Genomic DNA, 15,001 nt, shown 5'->3' with positions numbered 1-15,001 from the left:
TCTGTAGTGATGAATAACTTGGCCGAGCGGTAGGGGGGAGCGAGTGTCACAGCACGAGCAAAAGAAGTCTTGAGAGCCTTGAAGGCCCCTAGCATCAGAGCAGTCCAAGAGATGGGTTTGATACCAAAAGTTTGTTTGCCTGATAGCGCATCCATCAGGGGTGCCTGAACAGCGGCGGCAGAAGGCGACGATTGTAATTGATGGTGCCGAGGAAACAGCATAACTCTTTCTAAGTAGCCAGTGGCGGCAGAGACGCGATAGCCTGCACACGAGATCTGGGAGGCTGTATACCATCAGCGGAGACGGAATAACCTAGGAAGGAGACCGATGCCTGGTGCAACTGAAACTTGTCTTTGTTGACCTTAACACCATTGGAGGTTCAAGGTCTGGAGGACTGTAGACAGATGATTTTCAAGTTCCTCCACTGAGCTGCTGAAAACAAGAATGTTGTCCAGATAAGCAAAGCAAAACTCAAACTGTCGCAAGATAGATTCAATGAAACGTTGCCACGTTTGCGCTGCGTTCTTTAGGCCGAACGGTATGAAGTGGTATTGGAATAAACTGAGCGGCGTGATAATAACCGTCTTAGGAATGTCTTCCGGCACTACAGGAATCTGGTGGTAGGTGCGTTTAAATTCAATAACACTGAAAATTGAGGCACCCGATAACATGAGTGAAGTCATTGATGTTCGGCATTGGGTAATTGTCCACGATGGTACAAGCGTTTAAGCGTCTGTAATCGCTGCACATTCAAAACGATCCATCGTGTTTGGGGACGAGGTGGATTGGTGAAGACCAGTTCCTGTCTGAAGGTTGCAAAACACCTGTCGCCAAAAGTTTATTCATTTGCTGCCGGGCCACGTGCAACTTGATAGGGTTGAGCCGTCGGACCTTAAGCCTAATAGGTGGGCCGGCAGTGGTAACTATCTAGAGTGTCATTCAGTCAGTGACGGAAGAAACTGAGAACTGCACATAAGATTGGTTAATGCCCTGGCACCAAGTCTTTGGACGAGTAGGGTGTGACGAGGTATAGCCGATGGTGCAAGTGGGGAAAGGTAGCACAAAAGTCACATGTCTCTTACAGGAGTGTGGCGTGCGCTTGTGTGGAGGGGGTGCGTGCATGCTCAGCACCGAGTGAAGGGGAACGAGCAGCGACTGTCCGCTGTTAACCTTGCACTGGACAACCGGCATGGGCGAAAGCAGCGCTGGCGTCGCACATGGGGCCACAGTGGCCGCTGGGTCATGTGGCCGGTTAGTGAGAGAGGGGGAGCTTTTATCAACACGCACGGTAGCTGTCAGAGAAGTGGGCCTGGTCGCAACGTGCACGACTGTCATTAGCAGCACTGTTTGAAACACATGGCACTGGATGAGGCGAGCGCAATGGGGGGATTGGAACGTCACATGCAAGTAAAGTTTGTGGACTAACCTGGTGAGAGTTCGAGCTAGGCTTGGCCGAGCAATTTTGTTTAGGTGGCGGTGCCGTGGACTGCAGTTGCAGAAGTGAGGTACGAGCTGCGATGAGCTCACTGTCAGTGGATGTGATGCGTTGTGTCAACTTCTCATTGTCCTGGTGGAGTTACGTCACCGAGTCATATTCTGACAGTAGATCAGTAATGCAGGTCACATATGTTGCCCACGAGGGCACAGCACTCGTGTATGATATCGTATGTTGTGGTGGAAATAGAGAGTTGGACATAGGTGGGGGTGCACGGTATGTGAGTGTTCGTAAGATGATGGAGCACTGAACCCTGTATGACATTCAGAGATAGTTTGTAATGAGAAAAAAAAATCCATACAGAGGATCGGTTCATTGATGTTGGCAAATTAGAACTTCCACGGAAAACGGAGAGAAGGAGATGGGGTCACCGTACCTTTACTGAGCCCGAGGTAGGTAACATTGTTGAGTTGACAGCTCGTAGAAGTGACTGTCTGTGAAGAGGCGGGTGGAGCCATCGAAGTAGGTATGATCGACACATCAACACCAGTGTCGACCAGAAAAGCTAGACCTGATGCAATGTCAGTCACATAGAGACAACCACTCGACCGGGTGGACGAGTGAACGAAGTGTAATGTAAGGGGACGCTTGTTAGGTTCCCCGCAGGACTCAGCGTCTCTTAGTTCCTGCGGTCAGCGTTTGGGTGTTGGCATGGCAACCTGCACTTCTTGGCGTCATCGCTGAACACTTCAGCAGAAAGGGTGAGCTGGGTGAGGAGGAGGTGGAGACTACGACAGCGGGGGCAGCTTGTCCTCGTTGATTTGTTCTGGTAAATAGACCAGTACGTAAGGTGCATGGGCGATCCTGGAGTGCTCGGACAGTGGAGAGACGCTGCCAGGAGAAGTAGGCGAGGTGATGGCGGAGCAAGCCCTGCCTCTGCCAGCCAAAGGCCAGTATGTGGGGGTGGCTGTGCCGATGAACAGTGTGGAATGAACTGGCTGATGTTGCCGCAGCAGCGAATACAACTGTTCAGCAATGCATAGGCAGGAGCCGATGGACTCTAACAACAGTGGTAACTGACGGATCTGTAGATCGGTAGACAGTTTGGCAGACTACACAGCCCATAGTGTGGCATCAGGCATGGTATGCTCGTTCACAAGCAATCGAAGGCAACGCCAGAATTGTGAGGGGGTGCATTCCCCCAGATGCTCCTCGTAGAGAATCTTGATTATTAACTCTTGTGGCAAGCAGGCAAGTCGTTCCATTATAGTCTTCTTTGCAAACTCATATTTTGGTGCAGGCGGCGGCGAAAGGAGCAGGTCACAAATCAAATCTGAGTGGTCGTGGAGGTGTGCGACGAGGCAGAGAATCTTTGAGTTTTCATCAGACACATGATGTAACTTGAACAGATGTTCAATGAGCGTGAACCACAATGCCGGGTTCTCCTCATATAAGGGCGGTAGCTTCGGCAAGCGGCCAGGAGGGGGTGACGATGGTGGCTTCGGTGTGTCCTGGGGAAGCGGCTAATCTGAGGTTAAGTCATAGACTGGCGCAGTAGGCCTGGATTTGAACCAGGCGAGTGAATGTGTAGTTACGGCAGCTGGTATAGTTGACTGTGTGTCACGAAAACATGGCGCGGCAGGCATGGACAGTACCGTGGAAATGGGCAGATGGCACACGAGGGGGGCCCGGAAACTGGACCATGAGTGACGAGTGCTGGATGGAAACGACCCGCTTCCGGAACAAGGCAAGAGACCGGCGTGGCAGACACAGGCCATACTGTGGGCGCGGCAGGCGGTTGAGTGACCGGGAACGAGGACCCCCCCGCAAGTGAGGGGGGTATGTGGGGGGGGGGGATTGAGAATGCCACCCGTGTGGAAACTATCTGATGTGTAACATGCCTGTAGTGTATGTGGCGGACCACTGAGGTGAGGTAAGGGGTCCATGTTACGTGAAACACTGAATTGTGCATGTAAATTGGACACAACTGGAACACCATGTGCGTGGAACGGATCCAGCACGGGTTGTAGTAATGGCGGCGTTGCACACTACCCGACAGTAACTGATGTAGCATGCCGGTGGGTGGCTAAACACGTGTTTGAATGGAGATCACTTTGTTCCTGAAACACTCAATTTGAAGAGACACAATTCGAAATATTGTTCAGTTCACAATTCACTGTTGGATGGGCATAATCCGCTGACACGAAGCCTGAGTCCATTGTTCGCTCTAATGGCATAGTTGTCGACCATTGAAAACTAATGAGGTTAGCACACGGCGTTGGTTGAGAACGTGAATCACTGTGCGTAAATGATGAATACGCCGTTGGCAAAGAAACGACGAAACTCTGTGAGCGGAGTTGTGCTTCCACATCTTCAAACAAGGCATTGTTTGGTATGGTCATTGTGTAGTGCATGTAACCTGTTGCATAAACAATGGCGCGGAAGATGCGAAACACGAACGAACTGCGAGGTCACCACCATGGGAACGGGATTGATAATCGGGATATAGAAAACTTAATTCCCATATGTGTCTTAGCTCGTATATATTTACACTTGAAACTGCGTCCGTACAGAATGAAGTGTAACAAAGAACTGACTAAAGTAGAGTTCACAGATATTAAGTTTCATGGTCGATACAAACTAGCGACACCACAGGTTCATACAATAATTAATTATAATCAATGTGTTTTTGTAACTTAATTAATAACCAACAAAGAACATTACACCTGTTTTTTTTTCCTCATGTGTACATGTGTAACTACTCTGTATTTTGGCTCCAGATAATTAATTTCTTAAAAAAACAGATTTACACTTATTATGCCTCATACATTACAGAGGAATATTGCTTTTAGAACAGGGATTTTATGTTTTCCTTGTTGTGGGACACATGAGACACTGCATGGAAGGTATGCTACTCTCAATGCCAAAATGTTTTACCAAGACAGGAGATGGTGGATAAGAAGCATATTGATCTCTGGAGTATTTGAATGAAGTGCAATGGAATCTTCTGTGTCATCTGAACGAGACACAACCAGGGCAAGAGCACCACAGGTGCAATGATGCAAGCAGGTGCCAGTGCCATAGAGACTCGCCACTTGCGTGAGTTCCATCAGCACCACGGGCGGCGCTGAGGATGAAGATATCGACTTTGCCTCAGCCAATTGCTGGCTGAGTACAATCTGCCAATGACTGGATGGCAACAGACAGAAGCCTACTCAGAAGATAGAAGAGCAGCTCTCTCCCACTTGGTTGTATATCATCGTCCAGGGCTGACTTTGACAGGGAATGTTATTTACTGAACTCTTAGAATCGGACAGACAGTAGTTGTAATTGCAATTACTATGTACTGTGAAGTTTACCTACGATTATTTTCACTTGGCCATTGAGGGCCTTTTTAGTGTTACATTACAAGCAGTGTTACAGACTTCAATAATCAATTAGTCACAAAGAAAAGTAAAACTTTTAACTCATTTCTGAGACTACTTTACTAATTTGTTGGAGTGTTGTAGAACCTTCGTTCTCCTATCCTGTTACCTGACCCAGACATAGCTGTGTAATAGTGGCAGCACAGAGAAATTGTCTTAGTGGTGTACTGTACCAGAAGCCATTTCACAATCTCGGCCTACTGTAACAGTGGCAACTCGGCCTCCACAGCAGTAGCAATGAGGCCTTTACAAAACTGGCGAAGAGGGTTTACAAAAGAATCAATGTCTCTGTACAATGGAAAGATGAAAAGGTCTGGCTTGGAAAATGTGGTGGTGATAAGTGAATTTCTTTTGAACTGGTTTCACAGATTCACTGGATTAAGTGATAATGTTTTTACCTGTAACTCTGAATATATTTATTTCCCACAGTTCCAATTTAGCCATTTTCAAGTGGTTGCTGCGGGAATGCAATCTAATTACACATACAATTAAAAAATACTTACCTGAACACTGTAGAACAATTTGAACAATGGCAACTAGACTCTTAAAAACTTATATGCAGTACATCAGCACATTTAAAAGGGTAAAATGATCACCAAAAGAAAATAAACACTCATCACCATTAATGACAAAAGCACTGAAGAACATCTACACAAAACAGAACACACAAATCAACAATGGGTCCACTGCAGGTATTCCTCATCAACAGAAAGATAAATATTTCTAAACATTACACTGAAGTATTAACATTAAAAAGAAAAATCCTAATAGACCTTACATAGCAAAGGTTTAAATATGCAACGTACACATAACAAAATCTTCACTCTTCATGGAATGACCCTGAAGCAGATTTTATTTGCCAGGAAGATGACAAAAGTTTCTGAAATATGAAAGGAATTATTCTTAATGATTACCTAGCAAATGATAAAACATTAACCTGTGACCATTATACTGGTCATCTGGACCATCTCCGACATGAGTTTGTTAATGCAGCACTGAACTACTGGAGAACGCCAACAAAATGCAGCAGAACAGTGAGTAAATCTGTACAGCTCATCTTTCTTTCATCAATACTGTCAAAATTGTTCACAACACTGGCAGCTCTGCCTCAAGAAAAGTTATCTGACTTAAGAATGCTGGCCAATGATACTGTAGCAACACTGATTCTTGCAATTCAGCCTGATGCAAAAAAAATTAGCAATTCAGCTGTCACCAAATACAAAGACTTAGATGTTTTACTGTTAACTCTTGTACTGTTAACTAATTTCAGTATACTTTCCAGCAATCTTCTGAACTGATAAAGTATCTCTATTTCAGCAAGGCATTCTTCCATCAAACGTGCAATAGTCTACCTAGTGGTGCATCATTCAACTAACCACAAAAACAGAATGTACTCTTACGCTCCGTATGTTTTGCCTGACCTAAAAAGCATATTCTGCCTCACAAAAACTAATATTCTACAACCCGCCCCCACTCCACACACACACACACACACACACACACACACACACACACACACACACAAAATGTGTCATACCCATTTGCAAACCAATCACATTTACTTATCTTCATGTGAACATGCAGCAAAATTTAAACACAAACTATGGCAAATAGTCTAATCACTGACTAATTTCACAAAATTATGATACATCTGTCTACTCACCAATGAGGCCAGTGTATTCAACACCGTTACTTTCATGTGACTTCTTTGGCTGTACACCTTTCATTTTCAGTCGTGTGTTAACAACCCATAATGGAGTTGTCAGAAGAACATTAACAACACCTGAAAAGCATTTAGGAAATTGTTTAAGAGCATTCACATAGAAAACTGTAATTGATTACAGAGTAACAGGAATTACACATAGATAAAAGTGGAAAAACTACGAGGGTGGTTTGGGACGTTCTTGGTATCACCACTAGAGGTCAGCATTAGCGCAATGTGTTGTTCACGTGATATTCATTGGACTGTTGCCTGTAAACACGTGCCACATCAGTGCTCTTGGAAGAGAACTGTGATGGTGATGTGGCTCTGTTGTTGTTCCCACGTAGTGACTTGCAAAGATGGAAAAAAATTGAGATTCGAGCAGTGATTACGCACTTCGTAAAGAAAGGTACGAAATCAAAAGACATTCATGGTGGTTTCCAGAATACACTGGGGACTCTGCTCCTTCATATTCGACTGTTGCCAAGTGGACAAAGGAATTTAAATTTTGTTGGGAGAGCTTATACGATGATCCGCACAATGGTCAACCAAGATGTGTCACTACTCCAGAAATCATTGCAGAAGTGCACAAAATTGAAGTCGAGGATCGCCAATTGAAAGTGCGTGAAACTGCTCACGCTTGTCAGATGTCATCTGAAAGGGTATATCACATTTTAACTGAAGAATTAGAAACGAAAAAATTACCTGCAAGATGGGTGCCGCAACTCTTGATGTGTGCCTGCATACATGTGCTGTTGCCATGGCAAAATTACACTAACTAAGGTATGAATTGTTGCCACACCCGCCTTATTCACCTGATATGGCTCTGTCAGACTTCCATTTCTTCCGAAAACTGAAAATTTTTCTTGGTGGACGAAGATTCACTTCAAACGAAGAATTGATAGCCAGAGATGACAACTATTTTGCAGGTGTGGAGGAAACTCATTTTCGAGATGGGATCAAGGCACTGGAACATCGTTGGACCAAGTGCATTAATCTATGAGGAGACTACATTGAAAAATAAAGAAAGATTCAGTGATGTAAGTCCTTTTTTTCTATTCTGTTCTGAGAACTTTTCAAACCAACCTCATATTTGTATGGAGTGCACACAAGCCAGCCAGCCCGCCCGCCAGCGCCCCCCCCCCTCTCCCCACATACACACATTACACAGCTGACAAAAACAACCAAATCTGGATCAAGAAGTTACCCCACTTTGTCAGAAAAAAGGGAAAAGTTGGAGGAAAGAAGTTACCACAAGACAGGGAGGAAAGAAACTATCAAATGATTATAAGGGAGAACTTAATATACATGTCTACAGCAACTTTCCTTAAATAGTACCAGTTTTATAATAGCTTACTACATTACAAGTTAAAAAACAATGATTATGCAATATGCATGTGATAATAACCAATTATGAAGTGTACACGCTCCAGTTAAAATAGTGTAATTCTGAAGACACTTAGTGGTAATCAAAAATATGATACATGTCTCTATCGAAGCACCACTGTTTTATAGATAAGAATGGGAACCAGTGATGAGCTTCCCGTTCCCAGCCAAATTCAAAACATTCTTTTTTTGCTTATGTAACATAACACAATCTAAACTTTGTTAAATCAAAGATTATGGTCTGTGGTATTCAGTCTGAAGACTGGTTTGATGCAGCTCTCCATGCTAGTCTGTCTTATCCAAATATCTTTATCTCTGTGTAAATACGGGCAACCTTCCATCCACTTAAACTTTGTTAACTACAGACGGTTATTTCATTCACAAAGGATGGAATTATGAGGGTTGCAACAACTGATACCTTCAAATAAATTAGTTTTCTGTGTCAATCACTTATTTATTATTCCACTACACTTTTTGATGGTTCACACAATCAATTTCAGGTTGGGAATCGTTTAATTACATAATTAATTTTACTGAAGAGCACAGATGCTTTTCACAACAGCAGACCAAGGGCAGTGTAGGTTATGTTTCATCTTTTGCTGATGGTAAAAATTTACTTTTAGAGAAGGCACTTTTAAAGTTAAAGAACATGAATTTGATAGTAAATTGTACTTACAGGGACAGCAGAGTAGTGAGAAGTCTGGATACTGCTATTTCTTTTATGTCCTCTTCACTGTACTTTGTGTATACACTGTTACTCCAAAGATGATGTACTGGGTGTGATCAAAAAGTAATGGGAATTTTTTCATTTTGTGGGCTTTATACATTGAATTTTCATTTTTTTTATCTTGTTGGTACACATGTTCCTGATGTATGTTTGTATTTTTAGCTCTTTTGAATATTTGGTTTATTGTTGACACCTGAAAAGGTTACGTGGGTTTTCAAGTGTTCAGCAAATTTTTACTTTCGAAAAAGATGGATCAAAGAATTTACATTAACTTGAGCACCACATCTGCAAATGTTGACTGCGGCATTTGATGAATCTACTACAAGTAACACAAGAGTTCAGAAGTAAACCAAGGCCCAATCATCCCAATGGAACCTGCATGAAGAGCTGAGGCCAAAATAATCCAACAAGTTCAATCACATGTGATGTTCTTCGCAATGTTTTCTTCAGTTATAATGGGGTAGTGCATTGTGAGTTCATGCCTTGTGGTCATATGGTCAATAAAGAACACTATCTGGAACTTATGCACTGTTTGCATGTGGCAATCTGAAGAAAATGATTGCAATTGTGGCAAAACCACTCGTTGAAATTGCATCATGATAATACTCCCACTCACACCTCACTTGATCGTTATTTATTTATTTATTTTTTTCGGCAAAATATAAAACCACTAAATTACCTCAACAACTGTATTCACCAGACATGGCCTCCTACCCTTCTTTCTGTTACTGAGGCAGAAGAGAACCATAAAAGTATGTCGTTTTGTCACCACTGATGAGATGCTGATTTGCTGAAGGAGCTGAACACCACAATGAAAAGTGAGTTCCAGCAGTGGCCTGCAAGATGGGAAAAAGTGCTGACACAAGTGTATTATATCTGATGGGGATTACCTTGAAGGAGAGAAAGTTGATATTAGTGTATAAATTAAGATCCTTTAAGAAACAAAAACCTCATTACTTTTTGATCACACCTCGTACATATTACATATATACTGTCTTATAGTGGATACAAACCTGACTGAAAGTGCAATAGCTGGAACTTGGTTATTCAATACTCTACATTACAATTCAATTATTATATTATACAGTTATAAACATAAATATTTTTCTTTACATTAAATGTATGAATTGGCTACAACACAAAATGGACATCTGCACAATTCTGTTATTTTATTAAATGCTTATGTATACAAAAAAAAAGATTACAATAAATCATGCATACATATTGCAGGTTGAACTTATTGGGAAATGAATGGCAGTGTTTAAATAAATTGCTGCCCACTGAAATTGTGTAGTGAAGAAGATATACAATAAGTAACATTATGGAGACACATTACAACCCTCTTGTTTCTGTAAGTACAATTTAATGTTACAAACTCATGTTCTTTAACTTAAGTGCTTTCTCCAAGAGACAACTTTTGCCATCAACAAAAGATGCAACATAACCTACAGTGCCCTTGGTTGGCTATTGTGAAGAGGCACCTGTGCTCTTCACTAAAATCAGTGATGTAATTAAACGATTCTCAACCTGAAGCTGATTGTGTGAACCACCAAAACGTGTAGTGGCAAGATAAATAAGTGAATGATTCAGAAAACTGTTTTATTTGTATTTCACACTACAGTTAAGACTTGGTCTACCTCTACAATTTTCACCTCTCTTTCATCCCCCCCTCCCCCTCCCATGCCCTACCCTTTCCCAATTTTCCTCTGTTACCATATTAAATATACCTCAATGCCCAATAATTTGTCCTCCAAAATCTCAAGTTATCTCTTTTCAAGTGAGCCCTAAAGCTCTTTCTCCCCAATTCCATGCAGTGTCCTTTCAGTAGTTACTCGACTTATCCATCTAATGTTCAGCATTCCCCTGTAACAATACGTTTAAGTTTCATTTCTCCTTTTGCCTGTATTGACTACCTTTAATATGAGGCTACATCCCAGATAAGTACCTTTAGACAAGACTTCCTAACACTTAACTTTACATTTTGTTGAAAAACTTCTATTTTTCATAAATTTTTTTCTTGCTACTGCGTACCTACATTTTAATTACTTTTTCTTGAGTCATTGATTAGTTATTTTACTGCCTAAGTAGCAAAACTCCTCAATTACTTTTGGTGCATCATTTCTTGATCCAATACCATCACCATCACCCGATTTAATTCGCTTACACACCATTACCATTGTTTTATTTTTGTTTATGTTCCATAAAGTGAGGTGAATCTGATCAAGAAGTGCAGTTTTTTAATACCAATTTGAAGTTTTAACTGTACAACCTTGAAGAAGGTATATTCACATATTAATTTATTTATAATTCATAAATGCACTTATTATTTTAATTTGATTGTTGATTGCATTCACCTCACAAAGTGGGATATATCCGATCACTCATTTATATCGTACAGCAAAAATTTAGTGAGTCTGATCACTATCTTGAATTTAAAAACAAAATATTGGCGTATTCACAACAACATATTACATTTTCTAACACAAACAAGTTTACAATGATACATTAAATTCTACATTCCTATTATAAAGACACTTGCATTGAAAAAAGCTAAAATACAAATTTCAGTCTCAGTAATTCTGTGAAACTATCAACATGAAAGATATTTACTCAATATCATGATCATCTATCCCTTCAAATATATATGCACTTCACCTATTTTCTGGCACAACATTTTTAATATTATGGGCTCTCTCTTTACTAATAAAAAACCAAATCATCTTTTCATAGGAAATTTCACTAGGGTGAAATTGTTTTTATTGAATTCTTGGTCATTTTTATACTTCTCCTTGTCCATTCCTTCATTTTCATTTGACCAGTGCTGTTCTACATCACTGTTAGATGTTCTGGAGATAGGGATAGGTACGCATACCATCAAAGCAGTATTAACAAAGAACAAAAATTAAACAGTAGCACTCAAGATGTACCTATGCAAGTAGTAATATTACAACTTACCAATTACACACAGGAAGTACCTGATGCCAGCAAAAGTTTTAGTACTGATGCATTTACTTCGTGAGTCCAGCACATAGTTACTGTCTCCTTACAGTGCCATTTGTTGGTATCTCGCACTCAGATATGCCACTGTTATAGACAAATCGGTCAAGAATTGACATTTGTCAACTGTGGTGTTCTTGTTAAGATGCCACACTCAGATATCCAAATGTTGAAAATTTGATTCACCTCATTTTACAGTTTACTGTAATAATCTCTTTTCGAGACACCACCTGCTTTGACCAACTGCTCTTCCCAGTCCTTTGCCATCTCTGGCAGAATTGCAATGCCATCGGCAAATCCTGAAGCTTTTATTTCTCTTCCCTGAACTTTAATTCCTTTTTGTAATTTCTCCTTGATTATGCACATTGTCCTCAAATGCTTGGTTGTTCCTATAAGTACATCATATACAAAGGAATAAATAGCATTTTCCGTAAGCAATCTTTTCCTGAAACTATGTAGCAAGTGTGATAAATTGTTTCTGAAAATTAATACTATTCTTTTACAAAAGGCCTTCACAAAAACTCCAAATATGCTCACAATACAAAACTTTTTGTAAACTACCTACTTTCTGCATTTTTATAAGGTAGTTTACCCGATTGCTATTTTAATCTGTCTGGACTCTGAAAATTGTTACACACTTATCTGTACTAGCAAAATTTAGAATTAACTAGTTAGCTATTGACAGGAAGTAATCATTGTGTACTTTTCAGGAATCTGGTGAATTGCCAGTTTCAGTTTTCTGCAGCAGAAACGTGTTATTTTGTCCATACTCTTTCCATTCTTAATATTTTTATACAGTGCTTTTTTGTGGGAAAAAGGTGCTGGTACCCACAAAGAAGATGTTATTCTAGCAGCTTCCACAGTCCTCTGATGTACATTCGTTGTTTCTAGACAACTTCTTGCTTCTGCTATCAACTGCAGAATAATGAACTTGGAACAGCCATGAGCCTACATATTTATTAGGTCTGAACTGAGGAGAGGAGGCCCTACCATCCCGATGAACAGCAACGCGGAAGTTGTCTATACAAGTTGAAGTTGTTATAAAATTCATTCGAGAGAAATTCATTTTACATTCGCTGAAAAATATTGCAACTATGCCCAAAATGTACTTCAGAAGAAATAGTATATCTGGTAATTCATTTTCTTGAGCACAGTTTCCTGTTTCCAATACCAACATATAAAACAAAAAGGTGTGGTGCCAGCTAGTACAGAATAAAACAGGAAATTTCATTTGCAAAGCTAGTGCCATCTACTGGGATATTTATAATACATTTTGCTCTAAATAAATCAAACACTTTTCGAAACAAAAAAAGTGCCAGTACAAAGCACTCTTGTGTGGTGCAGAAAACTGCTTTCATCACAAAAGACAATAGGGTGACATTTGTATCTGCATTTTTATAAATACCCGATGGCTATTTTAATCTGTCTGGACTCTGAAAATTGTTACACACTTATCTGTACTAGCAAAATTTAGAATTAACTAGTTAGCTATTGACAGGAAGTAATCATTGTGTACTTTTCAGGAATCTGGTGAATCACCAGTTTCAGTTTTCTGCAGCAGAAAATGCACAGTTTTAACCTGTCTGAAGACATCCCTCAGCACTCTTAAATATTTTCTGTGGTGAAATTCCACAACTGAGCAGTGACTATCCCTCAGATTACAATTCAGCTTCTTTCTGCACAGTTTTCGAGTGCTATTTCATTCCCAACAGATCACTTACTAGTACACTATTTTTAATTTTTATATTTTAATGAGAAATAGTTACAATAAATGTGATGGAATTGTAGGAACATTCTTAGAATTTTAGAATTCCTGTGAAACGTCTCTTGAGATTATTTACATAAATGTATGTACTCCAAGTGGACCTATTAAGCTTAACCATTTCTATGAACTGATGTGTCATATCTGGAAATGAATAAGAAACATAAGGAACCTCAACACCTCTCTGATATCCCTCAATTGGCGTTATGCAGGAACAAAGCACTGAGTGTAGATTTCCTCCCCACTACCAACAACTACACTAAGTGTTGCATTGGCTGGCAAATGATACGAGTTCCTTCAGCATCAAAGACTCGCAAGTGTGTTTTTCAGTTATTTCAGCTCTGACTTCCCTTCTCTGTGGCTGTCTATAAACATCTATTATTTTAAATATTTTTTTAGCATTCTGTTGGGAAAATACAGACTACAGTATGCTGAGTATGTGTAAAGTTACCATTTTTGAAATCCCTGTGTCAAATGGCATCAAAAACAAGTAACAATCAACAGAACAGCCCACAGAAACTAGGAGAAACTACTGGGTCCTACGGTTTTCCAATTTCGGTAAGCACTTGGGCTTAGCAAAACTGTCAATAAAAATATGGACAACAGGAATGATATATTTATTGATAAAGACATTAACACAAATGTATTCACATTTCACTACTGCAGATAAAAAATATTAGTGAACCCACCACACTAGTATGAACATCATAAGTTATTTACTCACCAGCTACGGATCCAAGAAGCAAGTCTCTCACTGCACTGTGCTGTACCGGATGAACTTTTGTTCCCTTAAGGCCATGGAATGTGTAAAAATACACAAAATTTGAGGCACACAGGCTCTCCAAGACAGGAACCATGCCACGATACAACGTACAGCTAAACAAAGCACCATACACAAATAAGATGACTAATAACAACACAACATAAAAGTAATAGGAAGGTGTGTATTCTTATTAATCAGATAGTAATAGGGGTTACTAATAATAAAAAAGAGGTCTGAAAGATATGTTTAATATAAACACAATGATCAAGCACCAATTTTTCTTCAATCTACAGCTACTGATCAGTCATTACCAAGCAAATGTACTATCTCTTCACCTGCTGCACTTACACTACCATTTTCCACATAAAAAAAGAAAATCATACCCATTATAGAAACAGTTCACAATAGGATCAATTGAAATTTTAAACAATTCTCCACATAATTCACTTCAATTTGAATGAACTGAAAAACTTTGGGCAAGTGGTTGTCGACTGAAGCTCTGGGAAAGATGTAACCATATTTAAACTCCACAATATCTTACTGAAAGGAATACAGGAGAAACTCTAAGCTTTAAAAATATAATGGCTTTGACTTAAACTTCACAGAATGAGCATACTTCATCTGATACAGGTTAACATCCTGTAAATTACATTTTTGCCTTTACAAGATAGTACTGTTTTGACACGGAAATTGTGGCCACTATGCTTCGTTTCTGGAATTACCAAAAATAAATTATCCAGGCACTAGGAAAAATGTATCAAATGGTATTTTAGTAACGAAAATGTGAATTTTTTCTGTTGAGAC

The 15,001-nt window shown here is 40.0% G+C and overlaps 1 protein-coding gene across 1 annotated transcript in view; it reads right to left on the bottom strand.

The window, feature by feature from the left end:
• The window catches only part of LOC126174821 (peroxisomal membrane protein PMP34-like), a 75,358-nt gene that overhangs the window by 12,782 nt on the left and 47,575 nt on the right, over positions 1–15,001 (bottom strand). Inside the window, exons 4-5 of the mRNA XM_049921199.1 lie at positions 14,159–14,310; positions 6,524–6,643 (exon numbers count right to left, since the gene is read on the bottom strand). Coding sequence (XP_049777156.1) covers positions 6,524–6,643; positions 14,159–14,310 — 272 coding nt within the window. The remainder of the gene's footprint in view (positions 1–6,523; positions 6,644–14,158; positions 14,311–15,001) is intronic.

Source organism: Schistocerca cancellata, chromosome 3 (genome assembly GCF_023864275.1).
Source record: "Schistocerca cancellata isolate TAMUIC-IGC-003103 chromosome 3, iqSchCanc2.1, whole genome shotgun sequence".
NCBI classification, from domain to species: domain Eukaryota; kingdom Metazoa; phylum Arthropoda; class Insecta; order Orthoptera; family Acrididae; genus Schistocerca; species Schistocerca cancellata.
This window is presented reverse-complemented; position numbering and strand designations above follow the sequence as displayed.